Here is a 19,836-nt window from a genome sequence, read left to right on the forward strand (position 1 = left end):
ACTCCACTAAGACCTTCACTTAATGCGGCCCACAGGTTAATATCAGAATATCGATATATTATTGATTTCAGCTGTTACAATTCCAAACATGCAAACATGACCCACTTTAATTACTTCAGTCTATATTATAGTAGCTTAATGACTAGTATTAAAATATTATTGTCTTTTTTGTGTCCAATGTATTTGTATACATACAGTAATACTAGGTAACATTTTCAACAAAACTAAAGTTAAATTGTATATCTTATGAGTGGCAAATGTTTCACAACACCCACTCCATGAATTTCACCCCCGAAAGCCTTTTCTATTATAATTTCTATTGAAAAGGTGGCTCGGTGAGCCTTTCCCGCGAAAATGACGTCATCCGGCCGGAAAACGGAAACGGAAATGCACCGGTTTCCTGTTTGGCCAGGAACTACCGCACCGGTTTCCTGTTTGGCCAGGAACTACCGCACCGGTTTCCTGTTTGGCCAGGAACTACCGCACCGGTTTCCTGTTTGGCCAGGAACTACCGCGCTAATAACAAAAAGGAATCTCACGCTGTTTTTAAGAGATTGTAGGATTTGAAGATCGAAAAACAACAGAAAAAGAAAACACAGCTCACGGTAACTAAAGCTCCAGTGGCTAAGAGAAACGATCCACAGATAGTATAAAACAATTAAAAGAACGCTTTTTGAAACGCTTCCGTCTTCCGGTGAAAACAAATGGAGGAATAAACGAACGGCCTGCAGTGACGGTAATGACCAGCAGAGGCTGCTAAAAATCGTTATTTGTGGACCTGCATTGTATTACTTTAAGTTCATAAGTATAACTAAATGAATTGAAATTAAATTTAAAAAATACTTTTCAGGAATCCAATTCAAAAATAGCCAAAAATAGCAGATCTAAAACGCGCCGCAGCGCGACACGTTTTGAGCTTGTAGATCGGCTATTTTTGTTACTTTTGTGTGACATAGTATGGCGAAGTACGGCATTAATTTACGAAAATTAAATTTAAAATACCCGACAGTATATGCAATGTGGCCCTCTGGATGAGTGTGGAAACATACTGTAGTGGCCCTCTCCATCATCAAAGTTGCCCACCCCTGCATTATATGCATGTACAAACACATTTATTTTTTATATCCAATATACAGACAGTCCAAACATCAAACACGCTAACCAAACATAACTTCTTCACTAATCACTGCTTCCTTTAATTTCCTTTTGAAGCTTGATTTATTGCCTTTCCTTATTATATGTGGCGGGAGCCAATTCCAATTACTGCTCTATACTGTGTGTGTGTGTGCGTGTGTGTATACGTGTGAGGGTCAGTAGTCCTCGCAAGTATAGCAGAATTTTATAAATAGAGATTTTATACATTGTGAGCAGGAAACTCAGGCTTTAAACCACCGGGAACGCATCTGTGTCATTTTTAGATTTGAGCTAAAAAAGCATTATTTTACACTTTGGCTTTTGAAAAATCGTGAAAAAGTGTGCAAATCTTTGGATATTTATTATTTTAAAGCAAACATTTTTTATCTCAAATCTTTGCTTCTGGGGGTCCCTGGAATAAACAATTTTGAAATGGGGGTCAAATATCATTTTGGGGGTCCTTGACATGAAAAAGTTTGAGCCCCACTGATATAGAAACATAATTTTTTCAGAAGACTGTTGGGATTTAGGAGACATTTGTAGAATCGGCTTCAGGTCTTAATGGGTTAAGTTTATCGTTAGAAATGGCTAAATAAAAGCAAATAAATTGCATTGATAAAATTGCCAACCTTGATGTATAGTAATACAAATGCATGTGTGCGCCGTGCGACCATGCGTGCGCGTGTGTCCGTCTGTTGGAGCCTGCGAATGAAAGCAAATGGGTTGCTTTCTTTTACGTTTTCTTCCCCGACACCTTTTAGCAGGAAGCTTCTGACTTCACTGGCAGACCTTCATCCTCAGAGGGAGGAAGTGGAATCTGGTTTATTGCAGAAGGTCGTGAAGGCTCGTGGCTGGCGTCCCTAATCTGGGGGGAAACAGCCCATACAAGCTTGTGAACTTGTAGATCGGGCTTGACATTTGATTTTGGGATAAAGTAGCGGAAAAAGGAATTGACCGGACCTAGTATAGAGCCCTGGGGGATACCCCAGCAGCCCGGTTTAAGTGGTTAACCCGCTCGCTGAGCAAAACAAACACAGCAGAAACGAGCACGCGCACACAAACAACACACGCACAACAAAACACACACCACCGTGCACGGGACAAAACAATGAACCTGGACTCCGCAACCATTCAATTCATATTTACAAAAGGAATATCTTTGCACAAAAGGCGACTGCTGATTTCAATAAGCCACGGCACTGTGATTTATAGATTGAATTCCCCACAGGGCAGGCAGAGAGACAGAACGCCTCTATGTAGCCTCGGCTCTTTAATGAAACACATTGGGTTTGGGAGGTGGTGCGGTGTGGCTGAGGGTCCGCAGAACTATATACTGCGTCATGTCATGTGGTGGAAAAAGAACATATGGATCGGTACACTGCGTGCCGGCATTCCAGAGCAATCTGGACAGAACATTGAGCGTTTTATCACCAACCACCACACACCACCAGAGACTGTGTGTGTGTGTGTGTGTGTGTGTGTGTGTGTGTGTGTGTGTGTGTGTGTGTGTGTGTGTGTGTGTGTGTGTGTGTGTGTGTGTGTGCGCGCACTAAGAATTCAACATCTTGTTTCCAAGTAGGACAGACAGGCTGGATCTGGATTCATGAGCAACTTAAAGGCTTATTTTATACTTGGTGTCATGCGGCGGAAATACATGACACATGAGCTTGTTGAAAGGATTTGAAAAATGTAATCACTTTTTTCTTCTTTTTTTACGTTATGTTTATTGAGCTTTTTCCAGCACAGGATAGACAGATGAATTCATAATTTCAACACATCCGTTTTTTTTTTTCTCTTTCTTTTTCCCCCCATTCCTTCTCCCCCATTACTGGTTAATACCAAAGCAGACAGCAAAATATATAAACATTACAAATTAAATAAAATTAAATAAAAACTCAAGATAAATGAATAAATACAGTAACAATTAATAGTGACAAGAGCTACCCGTAAGCACACTGTACCCACACCCATACATGCCCATTATGTAATCACTTTATAACAACATTTCACCCACTGTTTTACACCTGTAAACCTGTGAAGTGACGATAAAGCTAAAGAACCACTTTAACCCTATATAGCGTCCCTATTCTCGGGCAAATATGAGATTTTGGTGTAGAAGGATAAAAAGAGCGTACCAGTATAGAGCCCAGGGTGACCTCGTTCAATGAAGAATATAACATTTAAGTGATTAAAGAATTATTTTTTAAAGGTTTTGAAATATTCGCCTATAATGAGATTGCCAATGCCAGGTTGAAAGTGGCTAAAAGGAAAAATAACTCTGGCCAAAGTCTGCTATTGATAAGCCTCTATGATAAGTTTTCAATTTATGGATGCAAAATGCCTTGTACAGCATGTCCCCCGGGTTCGACTCCCGGGCCGTTCCGGACTGTATACTATGTGTGTCATCCCTCTGCTCCCTATCCATCTTGTCTCTCTCTCTCTCGAAATAAAGCACAAATCCTGAACAAAATAACAAATCTTTGTGTTTTATGTTCCTATCCAAGATTCAAACCCCGGGTCTCCTGCGTGGGAGACCAAAAACACTCTAATACTCATCCATGACAGATTCCTTACTACAGAGTTATGGGGGTACTTGAAATTAAAAGGTTTGAGAACCACTGGTCTAGGAATAAATCAAAATTCCATTAATATTAGTTCAAGTGCAGCTATAAGTTAGTAAAATAATAATGTAAATAGTACAGTAAGAGTATAAAACAGTTGCGACAGAACTGAAGCATTCAAAATATGACTGTAAATAAAATATCATGTGATAAATTTCGTGGTATCGGAATGGCACAGACCGGCGTACTCACCGATACCGATACCAGCATTTTTAAGCTGTATATCGGCAGCTTTTCCGTTACTGGTATCGGTATCAGAACAACTCTATTGAGGTGACTTTTCACTTTCAGACTGCTGTGGAAGATAGTGAGAAGTTGATAGTAGATAGTGAGAAGGAGTGAGTCTGCAGTCCTGACGGAGGGAGAGGTCAGTGGTCTCACAGCTTGGGAGCGAGGAGGGGCGAAGGGTCTAGGTCAGGATGCTTAGAGCATTGGCCAGGGTATCATAGCGAAGGGAGGGACCTGTGTTAGCCATAGAGTTAAAAATAATAAGAGAGGGCAGCGGAAATCCTGGCCTATCCACTTGCATTGAGTTGCTCACACAGCGCATGGGCCGAAATCACCCCTTCTTCCGGCCCGTGCAAATCGTTGCACAGGCTGGCCCCTTTGTACCTATTTTTGCAGCCTTACACCTCACACCGCACTGAGGTCTGCTCCTGGAGGTTCCCAAAACCAGACTGATGCGTAGAGGTGACCTTAAATAAACACCTTATAGGCCATCACAAGTGTTTTCAATTGGATACGCCGGGCAGCAACAGGACGCCAGTAGAGTGAACGCAGGATGGGGGAGACAGTAGATGTCCACACTGCTGTGCAAAATGCACTTGGCCAATTACCCCAACAATAACAACAACACCACCAAGAGCAAGACAACAACATCTCATGTGTTCCACTTGCACCAGAATGGATGCTGTTGTACTCACAAAAAACATGCTCCCCACTTTGCTTAGCACTCAGCTTAATTAAATCTTTGTGTGATAGGATTTTTTTGTTTACATTAACCACTTGAACGATAGCATCTTTATTCTGAGGAGAACTTTAGCCAAAAATAACAGATCTACAAGCTCACAACGCCTCATAGATCGGCTATTTTTGGCAATGAGGTTTGGTCTAGAGGTAAAAAAAAAAGCAGACTAAGTAAGTACAGAGTGAAAGTTTACTAAGTTTGAGGGTTTAAAGGGGTATTTCACTTTCAAAAAAACTTTTGGTCATTGTATCGTCTACTCAAGCCTTTGTGAGCCCCCCAGACAGTTTTTAAGTAGTCTGGGAGGCATTGCGTCAGAGCTTGGACAGCAGGGGCGCGGCCACTGCGTTGTGATTCAAATCAACAGCCAATGAAGAAAAGGGGGCGGGATCCACATGCAGTGGGTGTTGCATCTAAATAGGATCGACGGGAAGCAATTTCCCCTTGAGAAATTGCGGCCGCCATTGTTGTGTACTGCTGTTTGCCTCTCGTCAGACTTTTTAGACGAGTTGCACAGCTCTCGGACCGCTCAGATTCTGAGCGTAAACTACATCCCGCCCACAAATACCAGGGCTCTGGCCCAGAAGTTCCTCGCCAGAGCTGGCAAAAACTTCTGGGAACTCAGATTAGTTTTTAAGTTGCTCGATTCAGTATTTAGATATTTGATATTCATTTAATCAGACACGCCCCCTTCCTATACAAACCCATTATAACTTCAAATTCCATTTTAACCATGTTAGATTCATCAAAAACACCCGTCCTTGGTTCTGGTCACTCATACCGCCCCCCTAATACGCGAGGGGGCCGTGTTTTTTCGATTACTTTTTTCATTTATTAAACAAAAAAAAATTTGGAAAATGAAAAAAAATAAAATACAATAAAAAAAAATAAAAAAAAAATAAATGAAAAACACGGCCCCCTCACGTATTAGGAGGGCAGGGTGAGTCACCAGAACCAAGGACGGGTGTTTTTGATGAATCTAACATGGTTAAAATGAAGTTTGAAGTTACAATGGGTTTGTATAGGCAGGGGGCGTGTCTGTTAAAATGAATATCAAATATCTAAATACTGAATCAAGCAACTTAAAAACTGTCTGGGGCGTTCACAAAGACCTGAGTAGACGATAAAATGACCAAAAGTTTTTTTGAAAGTGAAATACACCTTTAAGTGGTTAAAGGTCTGAAAATACACATTATGAAGCTATCTATGAAATCTATATGAAAACATTTAAAGGGATAGTTCACCCCCAAAATGATTTTTTTTCCTATCGATTAGTCACCCCATGGAGACTTGAATTCATGGATTTGTTTTGCTAAGCCAATATAAAAAAAAAGTCTCCTTTGTGTGTCTCCTACCGGAACCGCTGCCTACCGGTCCACTGGTCATCAAATTATTGGTTTAGGAATAATGTAGTGTGGGGGGGGGGGGTTCCCTGCTTCATCTCTCTCTCAATCAGGGGGTCCTTGGCCTGAAAATCATTGAAGACGACTCAAACGTTCTCAAACTTTTTCATGTCAAGGACCCCCAAATTGACACTTATTAGCCCACGGGTCGGACCCCCATTTGAAAAGATATACCAAGGACCCCCATAAGAGAAGATTTTTACGGCTCTAGCAGTGATTCTCAACCATTTTAATTTCAAGGACCCCCAGTTTGACATGCGTTAGGCTATGGACCCCCATTTTATGGCATTTCTATCTCTGGGACCCCAATTTATATTGTAAAATCAATGTTAATTTAACTCTGAGAGTGTACAAATGGAACCAAATGGACCCGTTAGGGTCCATTTGTACACTCTCTGAGTTACAGACCCATAAGGGTCCATTTGGTTCCTAACTATCCATCATTTTGCTGGGGACCCCCTGGAACTCCCTCAAGGACCCCTGGGGGTCCCCGGACCCCACTTTGAGAACCAAGGCTCTAGAGGAAAACAAACCTCTTAAGTTACAGAGGAGAGGAGAGGAGAGATGAAGGCTGGAGGAAAGGAAGAGAGAGAGAGGAGGGGAAGGGGGCATTATTTGTCCCACTTCATGTCATTGTCACCTGGTCTTAGTGAAGCACTACATGGGTGGCCCTGCTAGCCAAACACATGAGCACATGTACAGCTCCCTGCGTTGCGAACAGCTTGAGGTCCTTCTCTCTCTATTCCCACAGCGACAAATGGCTTCCTGAAAACCCTCTACTACAGGATATGGATTTGGGGAAAGGTTATATATGTGGTAATGAAGCAGCTTTAATCCATTAAGACCGGGAAAGCATCTATCGGTGTCATTTTTAGATTCCTTTGGCTATTAAAAAAATAGCAGATCTATGCAATGTTTTTGAAAAATCAAATTTTTTTTTTAAGCACATTTTTTTAACTCAAATCTTTGCTTCTGGGGGTGGGGGGGGGATTCCTGGAACAAAATATTTTGACTTTTGAGATGGGGGTCCGCGACCAAATACATATAATTTTGGGTGGTCCTTGACATGAAAACGTTTGAGCACCACTGATATAGAAAACATAGGTTTTTCAGAAAACTGTTAGGATTTAGAAGACATGTGTAGATGCGTTCCCAGATTGAATGGGTTAATATTGAACCAGGAAGCCAGCTAGACTTAAATTGGCTTTGCTTCCACTTCCAGAATAACAATAGACTGCTATTTTTTTTTACAGCGTGGCTCTGCAGGACTCTAGCTGTCTAGAAGACAGTCTGTCCGTCTGTCTGTCTGTCTGTCCCGAGTTCTTGTGCACACTGCCAGAATAGGTTTCACATAATATGCTTTACAATTTCTGAAATGTTTAACTTTCAATGTTATAATGGAAGTCAATGGGGCTGTGATGGGATGCAAAGTCATTAAAAACATAGGTAGGATTTCAAAATGCTAACGAACAGTCTCACACATTTTCATGCCAAATTCATATATATTTGGCCTCAGAGGGCTCAGACCCCCCCCATCTGAAAAGATGTTGTACCACCAGGGAGATGTATAACATTTGTTTCCCAAAAGCAGATCTACATGTACGAATAGCTGGATAAATAAAATAAAGCTTAAAAGTTTAAACTGTTCCTCATTTTGCTGGGGGCTCCCTGGACCCCCCCCCCCCCGACTTCCCCCCCAAAGAGAAATTAGACGTTTACCCAGGACCGAAACTAGTGAAAATAGCAGATATACAAGCTCACAACGCGTCGATTCACTTTTTTTTTTTTTATGGAAATTATTTGAGTTTTAAATTGTATTTATGATACTTTTGAAAAATGTTGGAATTGTTTTTAATTAATGAAAAGTTAATGAAAAGTTATGACTTTTTTTTTCTACGAAGGAAAAAAAAAAAAGGGTGATATTTACTCGCGAGTCGCGACCCATAAAAATTGGTACGCGACCCAAAGAGTGGGTCCCGACCCACTGTTTGGGAAACAGTGATCTAGAACTTCTTCTTTTTTTAAACAAACTCCAGCAGGTGGCAGTCTCTCCTGTGCTGGCATGTCCGTGCATGTATCAGTGCTAGAAGATGTAGGGGTCAGTCAGTCAGTCAGTCAGTCAGTCAGTCAGTCAGTCAGTAATGTGGTGACTTCACCCTAGGAGGGTTCACCAGAGGTTCATCCTGGCCAGCAGGGTGGTGTGAAACCCAGTCTGACTGGCACACTCTGCACCGCTCTACCCCACAGCCACCCCCCCCCCCCCACAGCCCCCAGGGGGGGCCGCATGTTTGCTTCTTGTTGCTGAAAAACATCCCCCGTTCTCTTTCTCTCTACCTCTGTCTTTCTACCTTTCTCCCTCTCAATTAAATTCAACAGGCTTTATTGGCATGAGAAAACATACGTTTACATTGCCAAAGCAGAAGTGGAACAATACAATCAAAACAAAATAATGTATGTTCCCTCGCTCCCTCTTCCTCTCTCTCTTCCTCTCTCTCTACCTCTCTCCTCCTCCCCTCCCTCCCTCTCTACTTCTCTTTCCCTCACTCTCTCCTTCTCTGCATTCTCTTTCCCCTCTTCTCTGTCTTTCCCCTCTCTCTCCCTCCCTCCTTTTCTTTCACCCTCTCTCTCTCTTTCCCCCTCTCTCTCTCGTGTGTGTGTGTGCACGGGCCTTTGTTTGCTAAACTTGCCAACGGCCGACCATTTAACCACTTGAACCCAATAGCGTCCCTATTCTGGGGATGAACATTCCACTGATCTACAAACTCACACGTCTGTAGATCGACTATACTTTCGGCTGAGAGTATGTCGGTGCAGAGCTAGAATAGAGCCCTTTGGGGACACCAGAGTTGAGCCATTTTCAGATAAAGATCATTAATGATCCATGACGACTTCAGCATGCATGCAGACTGTTAGTCTCAAGTAAATAGAGAGTCTTTCTTTCTTTCTTTCTTTCAGGGCAGCCTTTTCATTTCCCAGGGATTATGCTGCTTGGTATGTGTCAGACGTCAGAAGGGTGAACGGCACACTGTATTAAAATACTTGAGGAAAAGTTTGATAGCGTTTCAAGGACGCTACTTTTTCATTTTTTTTGTTGCACTTATTTTGCCAAAAGGAGTATAAGGTTGAAAGTAGAGGGGCCTAATATTTCTCAGTGTCTCTGCTGGATGCCTGCCAGACACAAATTGATTAGACTCTCCTAAATCTTATCATTTGTAACCTGGGTGTCGTGGCTGCTCTCATGCACTCATCCATGCAGATATAAATCTTCATTTAACCGTGTGGGGTTACATAACTTTGACTTCCAACTCCGTGGCAGCTGCACGCTAGTTTCCAGAACCTTTAACCAGTGTCATTCAGTGTGTGTGTTCCTGTCAGTGGTGGAAAAAGTACTCACATTTATTACTTAAGTAAAAGTATCAATACTGCAATGTGGAAATTGCAGTAAAAAGTCCGGAATTCGTAGTAGTACAGTAAAAGTACAAAAGTGTTGGTATCAAAATGCACTTAAAGTACCAAAAGTAGAAAGTACTCATGGTGCAGAATATCCCATTTCACAAGTGTCAAATGTATAAAAAATCCTTTGAAAATAGCAGATCTACAAGCTCACACAAGCTCACAGACAGACCGACCGGACAGAGACCGAGACCGAGACCGAGAAAGAGTGTGTGTGTGTGTGTGTGTGTGTGTGTGTGTGTGTGTGTGTGTGTGTGTGTGTGAGACAGAGAGAAAAGGAGTTATAGAGACTCTTGTCACACAACTCTCTCTGTCGTGTGTGACAGAGCATCCGTCTCTCACACAGATGATTAACTTGCTTTCTAATTCTGGTTAATGTGTGCCTGAAATTAACGGAGCTCACTTTTCAGTTTATTCTTCCATTTTGGACACAGCGAGTCTGACTGGACCGATGGGGACCCATACACTGATTAGACATCTGGATGGTTGCATGGGACCCGTTCTCCTTTAACTACACTTGGAGCTTTATTTGCGTCTGACATTTAAACACCCTGCAATTACACACGACGACATCAACAGTCTTCCTTCCAATCACAAATCACACAGGATCAAAGCTGCGGCTCTGAGTGCGGGCACACACACACACACACACACACACACACACACACACAATAATATAAACATTGCATGTTCAAATGACTTAACACATGTGACGGATCAACAAATATATAACTTTGCATCTACTGAAGTAGGGAAGCTTGGACATCACAGAAAGTAGGTAGGGCTGCCCAAAGTATGTGCCATTATAAAATTGTGTAGTGTGCTGAAAATAGCCGATATCCAAGCTTGTGTATCGGCTATTTTCAGTACACAAGTATACTTTAGTCGAAGTATGCTTTTAGTCAATCAATTAGTAGGCTGGTAATCCTGACTGCGAGTCGTGGGCAGTGTTGCCAGATTCTGTGAGAGAAACAAGCAACCAGGTCTAGGAAAACCAGCTAAACAGCTAAAATCAGCTAATTGAAAATAGCAGATCTACAAGCTCACAACGCGCCGCGATGCGACGCGTTGTGAGCTTGTAGATCGGCTATTTTCAAATAAAACATTGCGGGGAAATTATAATAAGCAGATCTGGCAACCCTGGTCGTGGGTTCGACTCCCGATCCCGACAACCTTTGCTGCGTGTCACCCCCCCCCCCCATCTCTCTCCCCATTTCCTGTCAGTCTACTGTAATCTATAGGCTGCCCTAGCGTGTCTGATATCTGGTCTAGAGGGGCGGGTTCAAAATCTCCGGAGAAAAAATCTGTGAGATCCCATTGGTTCACCCATCTGTCCGTCCGTCAGCCCCCGCCCCATGCCCCTCCCCCAAAGTGCAGCATAGAGAGCCCTGACTGACGTCACAACATTTGGAGCGACTCCCACTGCACTCTGGTTGGTTGGGGAAATGAAACCACTTCCTATTCCAGGAACGTCGACAGGCTGGTCCAGGCTCTTATTTTTGAGCAACACTAAAAAATAAGAGCCTGGAGATCGAAGCTAACTGTAATCTATAAATAAAAGGCAAAAAGCCCCAAAAATATCTTTAAAAGTACAGGATAAAGAAGGCATGCTCTGAAAACACTGAACCGTAAATATAAAGCAGAGCTTTCCACAGGTGAAGCGAGGTTACAAACATGCAGAGAGAGAGAGAGCAGTCATCTCAGGTGGATGAGGTTGAGAACTGAACATTCTAAAGCTGTTTCACAATGACTACTGGCTATTGGCCTACAGACTGATAGAATTAAAGGGTTATATCTAGACTATAGTTTACAAGAAATGTGTTCATAATGTTTCAAGAAACAATTCATTCAGCATGAAAAGATAAAAAGGAAACAAAATGAATAATCAACTAACAAAGTCTCGCTCGACTGAGACGGACCAAGGCGACCGATCAATCGATTATTCCACTATGATCTGATGGGACAGGAAAATCCCACTGAAAGAATGGACTCACCAGTAAAGGAGAGCCAGGAAGAGGACCAGGAGACCGATGGAGACCGACGTTCCACTGAGCTCCACCGTGAAGATCTTCAGAAGGTCAACGATGGCCTCCATGATGTTCACGACACCTCCAAACCACCACCACCACTATTATACACACAGAAGACAAGACAATGAGGACGGTGTTAATGTGGCTGAATATGTTTATAAGGGTGCAACAGTTAATCGAAGTAATAGATTTAATCGATTGTGAATAAATATCAATTTTAATAAAATAATATATTTGAGAAATTCGCTTTTTTCTTTCTTTTTTTCTTTTTACAATGTAGGCTGACAGCGCCTCGCAGGTTCGAGTCCTGATCCCAACGGCCTTTGCTGCGTGTCACTCACTCCCCATCTCTCTCCCCATTTCCTGTCAGCCTACTTTGCTATCTATAATAAAAGGCATAAAAAAGCTTTTTTTGTTAAATAAAATGAAAAATAAATAATACGACGAAAATAGACGATCTACAAGCTCACAACGCATTGAAGTGTTGTGAGTTTGTATATGAGATGCCAATTGTACCGTTGGCTTAAGGGGTTAGTCAGACTAATCAATTCAGCTGTCTAGAAAAAAATCAATTAGACTTTTTTTCATCGATTCATTCATATAAGAAATACATGAAAAAATATTAAATTAATCAAACAAGTTATTGAAAAAAGTAGACCAACAATCACCATGAAAAATAGAAGAATAATCACTAAGAAAATGATCAACAGTTGCAGCCCTGTTTATGACCCAATGACAAATGTAACCAAATGGACCCTTACGGGTCAATTTGGTTACATTTGCATATTCTCTGAGATACATAGATACAAATGGATACGTGAACACTAAGGGGTTTACTATGTAGCACTTTACACAGCGTAGTATAAAAAGGCAAACAAGACTTCTAACGTCTTTAACTTTAAGCGAGCCCACCACACGTAACAAAGTACCCAAAATAAACGACACCTCTTCACGGACTATGCACCGAGGCTCATTGTGCAGTTTGGTTTGGTTTCCACGGCAACCGTGTCAATTATTTGTTTCGGCAGTAGCTAGAGGGCTTTGTCTGAAGCCTTTCTAGAGTGCTGCTGGGCGCTGTGTGTGCGCGCCCATCCCCTTGCATTGATACCCCCGGAGGTCCTCACTAACTAACACCCAGTAGGTGGAAAGTAAACCAAGGACATTTTTTGGTCGAGTAGTGGACTAGAATTATAAAGTATTAACCCATTAAAACCAGGAACGCGTCAGTGAATTTTTTTAGATTTCTTTGGCTATTAAAAAAATAGCAGATATACAAGCTCATAGCGCATGAGCTAGTAGATCTGCTATTTTTTTTTTTTATCTTGAAGATTTGTGCAAATCTTTGAATATGTTTCTATGTCAGTGGTTCTCAAACCTTTTCATGTCAAGGACCCAGCCAAAATGATGTATTTGGCCGCGGACCCCCCCATCTCAAATTATTTTGTTCCAGGGACCCCCCCAGAAGCAAAGATTTCAGTTTAAATTCTTTTGCTTTAAACAATATATATATTAAAAGATTTGCACCAATTTTCACTATTTTTTAAGAATAGCAGATCTGCAAGCTGGTAGCGCGGCACTCGGTGCCGCGCTATGAGCTTGTATATCTGCAATTTTTTTAACAGCCCAAAGAAATCTTAAAAATGACACAGATGCGTTCCCGGCCTTAATGGATTAAAAAAGGGGAAATACTAAAGTAAAGTACAAAAGATCCACAAACATTGTACTTAATTACTTTGTCTGAAATAAATGCACTGTTTACTTCCCGCGCCACTCGGGATCAGCGTGGTGCGAGGTACACACTGATGCAGAACGTTGCGACACAATCAGAACATTTTTTGGAGAAACACATTGCTGAACACTGGGGGGGGGAGGCCAGCCAAATAGAGAGGCTATTGAGTTTCCAACGGGGTATGATGAACAGTTTAATTGTTGAAAGCAGAAACTGCTCGCATTTATGCATACCAAACATGTATTTCTATAATCATTTACAGGCTTTTTGTGGTGTAATGGTGCGCTTTGTTCATTGTTTCAAAGCGACGACCGTGGCTGAGAACAGAGACGTGGAAGATGAATGAACGGAGGAATCATTGTCAGATTATAATGTAAATTCTTGTTTACTTCAATGACTCACTTCTTTGGTTAAGGGGTTCTCAAACCACCAGTGGTTGGACAAAGCACTCAACCCCCAGTACAGATAATTAGCTGTACTTGTGTAGGTGTCACAAACAACAAAAATAGATGATCTACAGGCTCACATTGAAGATCTAAAAGCTCACAACCAGCACAAAATCTTGCAATCATGTAATTTCAAGGTTTTTTTTTTCCCCCACCCTGCACCTCAAAAATCTTCTTAAATTTGATGGACCTATGAAATATTATTTAAACATATTTTGATACATTCAACAAAAAGGGTACAATATATATATATATATATATATATATATATATATATATATATATATATATATATATATATATGTATATTTACATTTTCAAACACATTCCCATAGACCAGTGGTTCTCAAACTTTTTCATGTCAAGGACCCCCAAATTGACAATTATTAGCCCGCGGACCCCCATTTGAAAAGAAATGCCAGGGACTCCCATAAGAGAAGATTTTACGGCTCTAGCAGTGATTCTCAAACATTTTAATTTCAAGGACCCCCAGTTTGACATGCATTAGGCTACGGACCCCCATTTAATGGCATTTATATCTCTGGGACTCCATTTTATATTGTAAAATCAATGTTAATTTAACTCTGAGAGTTACAGACCCATAAGGGTCCATTTGGTTCCTAAGTTAATCCTAACTATTCATCATTTAGCTGGGGACCCCCTGGAACTCCCTCAAGGACCCCTGGGGGTCCCAGGACCCCTCTTTGAGAACCAATGCCATAGACCACCTGTAGTTATGCCACATGGACCACTAGTGGTCCGTAGACCACTGGTTGAGAAACAGCTTGGTATGCCAATAGTTTTTAACAGGCAGGAAACAGAACACAATCCTACATAGCAACAAAAACCACAGTGGGAAAAAAAACATGTAATTTGCTTAGTTTGCCTGTGATCCTCATGAGAAAGCAGCAAGGAGTGCTTTTGTTGTATTTCTCCCCCTGATTAAAGATATTTTTCCATTTGAAGGGCTTGTAAGACAAAGACGTGGCTTAATGAAACACCCCAGCGTCTCAGCGGGTGTTAGACCACTGGGTTAATTGCCATGTTACAAACTGTCATCTACTCCAGTCTACACAAAACTACATTCATCTGAATAATTACGTTTTTGTGCTCAAAAAGCTGAGACGTGTTGTTTGACACGCTCGTTAAAGACTTATTTACATTTCAACATTATGTAATTGCATTCAGGTTTAGAGCTGGGCAATTAACCGAAAATATATCGAAACCGATATTTAGAACCAATAACAGACTATATATAACCGAAGGTACCTGCACTAAATTGGACGTACAATTAGGCGATATAAACAAAATCAAATATCAATATTTTTTTTACCAAATAGCTCGATATTGATATTGTGACAATGATATACATTTAATTTTTTCAGTAATAGCTAAAATAGTTGATCTACAACAAGTTCACAATTACGTGGCATCCAACACATTGTGATGTGATGCATTGTGAGCTTGTAGATATTTTTGATAGATTTGACAATTTAAAAGTATAGAATATGGCTTAAGTGATTCAAACCATAGTAACAGACAACACTTATGCCCTATCAGGATATTTCAGTATCCAAAATCCCAGACAATATCTAGCCTTATAACACGACATCGACATAATATTTATATACTGCCCAACCAGTCTTATAACTAGTAATACTGGTGGTAATAACCAGTAATATTGATATACTTTGCCCCCAGATTCGGCACAAACATGGGAATGTAATTCATTCTACTATTATGCTACCAAACTGTGGAATGCGCTACCACCAGCCATCAAAAAGTGTGACTCCCTACCCTCCTTCAAAACTGCCATAAAATAGCACCTGTCAGCAATTTGCAACTGGACCTAGACAAGTCTTCTAGCTTGCCAAAAGAAATGACCCCCCACTGTTTTTCTGTAAATAATACTTTTACTGCTCCTCGTATTGATGATTTCTTGTATAGTACACAGTATGTCTTGATGAATTGAATACATACCAAAATGGAAACAGGCCTTCAGGGCTTTTTGTGTTATCCTTTTAGCATTATTGTATAACTGTATACCTCTGTACTTTTTGCGAACTATTAATTACGTATTCAATCAAACAATCAAAAACCACATACAACAATGTATGTACAATGTAAGGTCCCCAGATTGGCCAGTAGGGATATTTTAGAGTTTTCCATAGAAAACTATGATTTTGTGTATCACTGAAGCAAGACAATGAGAGGCTAATTATAATATGTATAGTGTTTACAGTCATAACAGTTCCTTAGGGGCTAACTATGACACGCAGCACTGAGCGGTTTGGAAGCTGAATCAGCACTGAGGCTATTTCCAGTGCTACACGGGAGGTCAGGGGGCAATGACAACGGACAGCTTTTTCTACGGACACAAATAGAGAGGAACAAATGTGATTACACATTAGTTTGACCACAGGGAAAGGAGAAGGGGCCTAGTGTGGGGCCCTGGGGGACTCCAGTGCAGTCAACTAAGTATAGGTTCAAAATGTTAGGCCCCAAATATACTTTGTTCTACAACAACTAGCGGAAATGGCAGATCCACAATCTTGTAGATCTGCTATTTTTGCTGTTTTTGAAGTTTTTGGAACAGGTTGACTTTTTTTTGGAGAATATTTTGTAACGATGTTTGTGTAAGTATCTAACATTTCTTTTTACATTTTCACCAATACAGACATGCCCAAAATAGTGATCCCACGTCCTGTGTGTGATCAAAATGTGTAACTAATGCGTAATAGTGGTCAGACTACTATATTAACCTAGAAATAGACTAAAACGTGTTAGCACAGTGGTTCTCAACCTGTGGGTCAGGACCCCCAGGGGGGTCCCCACATGATTTTGGAGGTGTCCCCAGATGACAGTGAAGTGACTTTTAAGACTTTTTAAATACCTCAACACAAAAAAGAAAAAGACCATTACTGCATCAAAAGTAATCAACAAACTATACTATAAAAACTGGTCAAACATTGGCCAAATTGTCAAATAATAAAAGAAAGAGGCAAAAATTGTGAAAATAGCCGATCTACAAGTTCACAACACCTTGCGTTGCAATGCGTTGTGAGCTTGTAGATCTGCTATTGGCAGATGATGCTACTGCGTTGGCAGATTATGTCCATATTGAAAGCCATGTTTTAATTGTACTTGTACATTAATTATGACGATTAGACATAGTTTTGCTTTCCTATAAGCATGTCATCATGAGGGCTTTTGAAAGTAGTAACAGCATAATTTCCACAAACATGTTCATGCCTGGAGCCATTCACAACACACAGATCAGACTACATCAATAGCACTTCTAATCAGAGCATCACATCTAAAGGAATAATACATTGCCTGTAACAGTTACAGAAAACTCATTTTACTGTTCAGTGAACACACAGCCACTATCTTAGATCTTTAGAGGTCACTGGTGTGGTATAGGATAGAGCTTAGAATCAATCAAAATTCAAAGAACATGGTTTTCAATAAACCTGGTGTGTCTACAGTAGTTGTTCATGCCATACATGATGTATAGCATAGCATAGCCTACCTCTGATGTATAATACATCAGAGGTAGGCAACCTTAGACACGGGTGCCAACATTGGCACAGGGGAGGGTGATCACTGGCACACTGGCATACGTGTGAGAGAGAGGGTTTTTGGTTTAAAATACAAGTAGTTGATTAAATTCAAAAACACAATTTTCATTTGTGGAATATGTAAAAGAAAAAAAGAAGGTAAAAAAGTAAATGAATGTAATCATGTAAAACCATGAATGGAATAAATAAAGACGATAAGAAATGAAAGATTAATCAATTAAGTCCCCTCACATCTGTATGCAAATTACATCCTGCTCATAATTCTACATTCATGCAACTCTGTACTCTGACTGGGGGGGAGGGAGGTAGAAAATATTTCAAAAGAAGGAAAAGGGTTATATTTAAATATAGACAATCAAAATCTGCTGGATTTTTTTTTAAATGTCATAATTAAACCTAATGTTGACATGGCACAGTACTGACTATCTAGTTCTACTAAATAAAAACATGGCATTTCATTTCAAAAAGGTTTCAGACCCCTGCTATACATCATCGTCTGGTCTTTTCTAGTATTTTCATATAGCACTGGCTGCTGTCATGTCAAAACAACAATTATAATACCAGCACGTTCTGTTCAAAGTCTACAGGATACAATGTAACCACAATATCTGTTACATTGTTTCTATAAACATGCCTTCATTCAACCAAGTGCTGCCCCGGTATGGCTACAAATGTAACCAGTAATTTAATACACATCCAGTGGTGTAAAGTAACTACCTTTACTCAAGTACTGTACTTAAGTGCAATGTTTACTGGAGTACTTCCAATTTTCAGTACTTTTACTTCTACTCCACTACATCTCAGAGGCAAATATTATACTATTACTCAACTACAATTATTTGAAAACTTTAGTTACTAGTTACTTAAACTTTGTAGATTTTTATTATTATTACAGAACATACAGTAACCACTTCAACCCTATATACATTTGCATTTGAAAATACAAGCTCACACAAGCTCATACAAGCTTGAGCTTATAGATCTGCTATTTTCAAAAGATGTTTGTACATGACATACATTTGAAAACTTGTGAAATGGGACATTCTGCATAATGAGTACTTTCTACTTTTGGTACTTTAAGTACATTTTGATACCAATACTTTTGCACTTTCACTCAAGTACATTTTGAATTCTGGACTTTTACTCTCGAGTATTTGTCTATATTGCAGTATTGATACTTTCACTTAAGTGACAAATTTGAGAACTTTTTCCACCACTGGCACTGCCACAATATCTGTAAACAGACAGCCCGGCTATCATAGATGTATTTTATTGAGTCTGACTTTTCTTTCGTATCTACGAGGTTTAGGACCACCCCCTCAGTTTGCCCTGAAATGTCACCAGTAAACCCCGTATTTCTCCAAACATGTACAAATGCGAAATATAAGGTGCTTACCCGCTTGCCCCAAATGTTAACTAGGTGTCCGGAGTATCTGAGCAGTGTATTCGTCCATATTGTTCAATACAGAAGTGTTTTTAATCCCGTCTGTGGCCGAACACCATTTTTCTTCCAGTTTAAATTGAGTGTAATTCAGGCGTTCACCAGATGCGCCCCGTCGCTACCACCCGTTGGGAACTTCCGACAGAATCGGCCACAGACGGGAGTAAAACACTTCTTTATTGAAAAATCTGGACTAATACATTGCACAAATACTCCGGACACCTAGTTAACATATGGGGCAAACGGGTAAGCACATTACATCTTGTATTTGTACATGTTTGGAGAAATACGGGCTTTACTGGTGACCTAGGGCAAACTGGGAGGGTGGTCGCTAAGACTCGTAGATAGTAAAATACATCTACGATAGTCTTGATCTAAGGCTACCCCGGCTACAAATGTAACCAGTCATTTATTACACATCACAACAATAAACACGTACGCGACAGATATAAGCTATTAATACCCTTTCTTTACACCTGTGTGCAAACCAGTGACAAATGACAATCAAGCTGATTCTCATTCTATGACCTACAATACATAACACTCTGGACCAGAGCTATATAATACATAACAGGGTTGTTGTAAAGTGAAAACAGAGCTACATGTCCCATGTACTACATGGCAGGTTAATATAAACATAATGCTGTTTCAACTCTTACCTTTTAGAGTATTTATTTAATTGTTGTTATATCGCTGCTGAAAGGCATGCACTCTCTCTCTTGTTGACACGGAAGAGTGCCGGGGAAAGCTACTGTAGTTCTTCCTGTAAGCGACGGACTACAACCCTGCGTCCGTCAGGCTGATAGGCTGACCGATCAATGACGTCATGACGTTCTAATGTTTTATTCTTTATTTAATTTGTACACAGCAGCAGGTTCTCGTAGACACCCCCTTGGACATTATGAAGTCTATCAATGTTATATTATTCCATTTTCTCAAATTAACTAAGTCAGCATGAATCAGATGCATGCCCTAACCCTATATCTAAATGAAATGTTGCATAAAATAAAATAAATCAAATTAAATTAACAGCA

The 19,836-nt window shown here is 40.4% G+C and overlaps 1 protein-coding gene across 1 annotated transcript in view; it reads right to left on the minus strand.

Annotated features, from left to right (window-relative positions):
- The window catches only part of tbxas1 (thromboxane A synthase 1 (platelet)), a 150,153-nt gene extending 130,630 nt beyond the window's left edge, over positions 1-19,523 (minus strand). Inside the window, exons 1-2 of the mRNA XM_080437859.1 lie at positions 19,462-19,523; positions 11,570-11,703 (exon numbers count right to left, since the gene is read on the minus strand). Coding sequence (XP_080293985.1) covers positions 11,570-11,670 — 101 coding nt within the window. The 5' untranslated portion in view covers positions 11,671-11,703; positions 19,462-19,523. The remainder of the gene's footprint in view (positions 1-11,569; positions 11,704-19,461) is intronic.
- Between the last annotated feature and the right edge of the window lie 313 nt (positions 19,524-19,836).

Source organism: Gymnoscopelus braueri, assembly GCF_963280865.1.
Source record: "Gymnoscopelus braueri genome assembly, chromosome: 9".
In the NCBI taxonomy this organism is placed as follows: Eukaryota; Metazoa; Chordata; class Actinopteri; order Myctophiformes; family Myctophidae; genus Gymnoscopelus; species Gymnoscopelus braueri.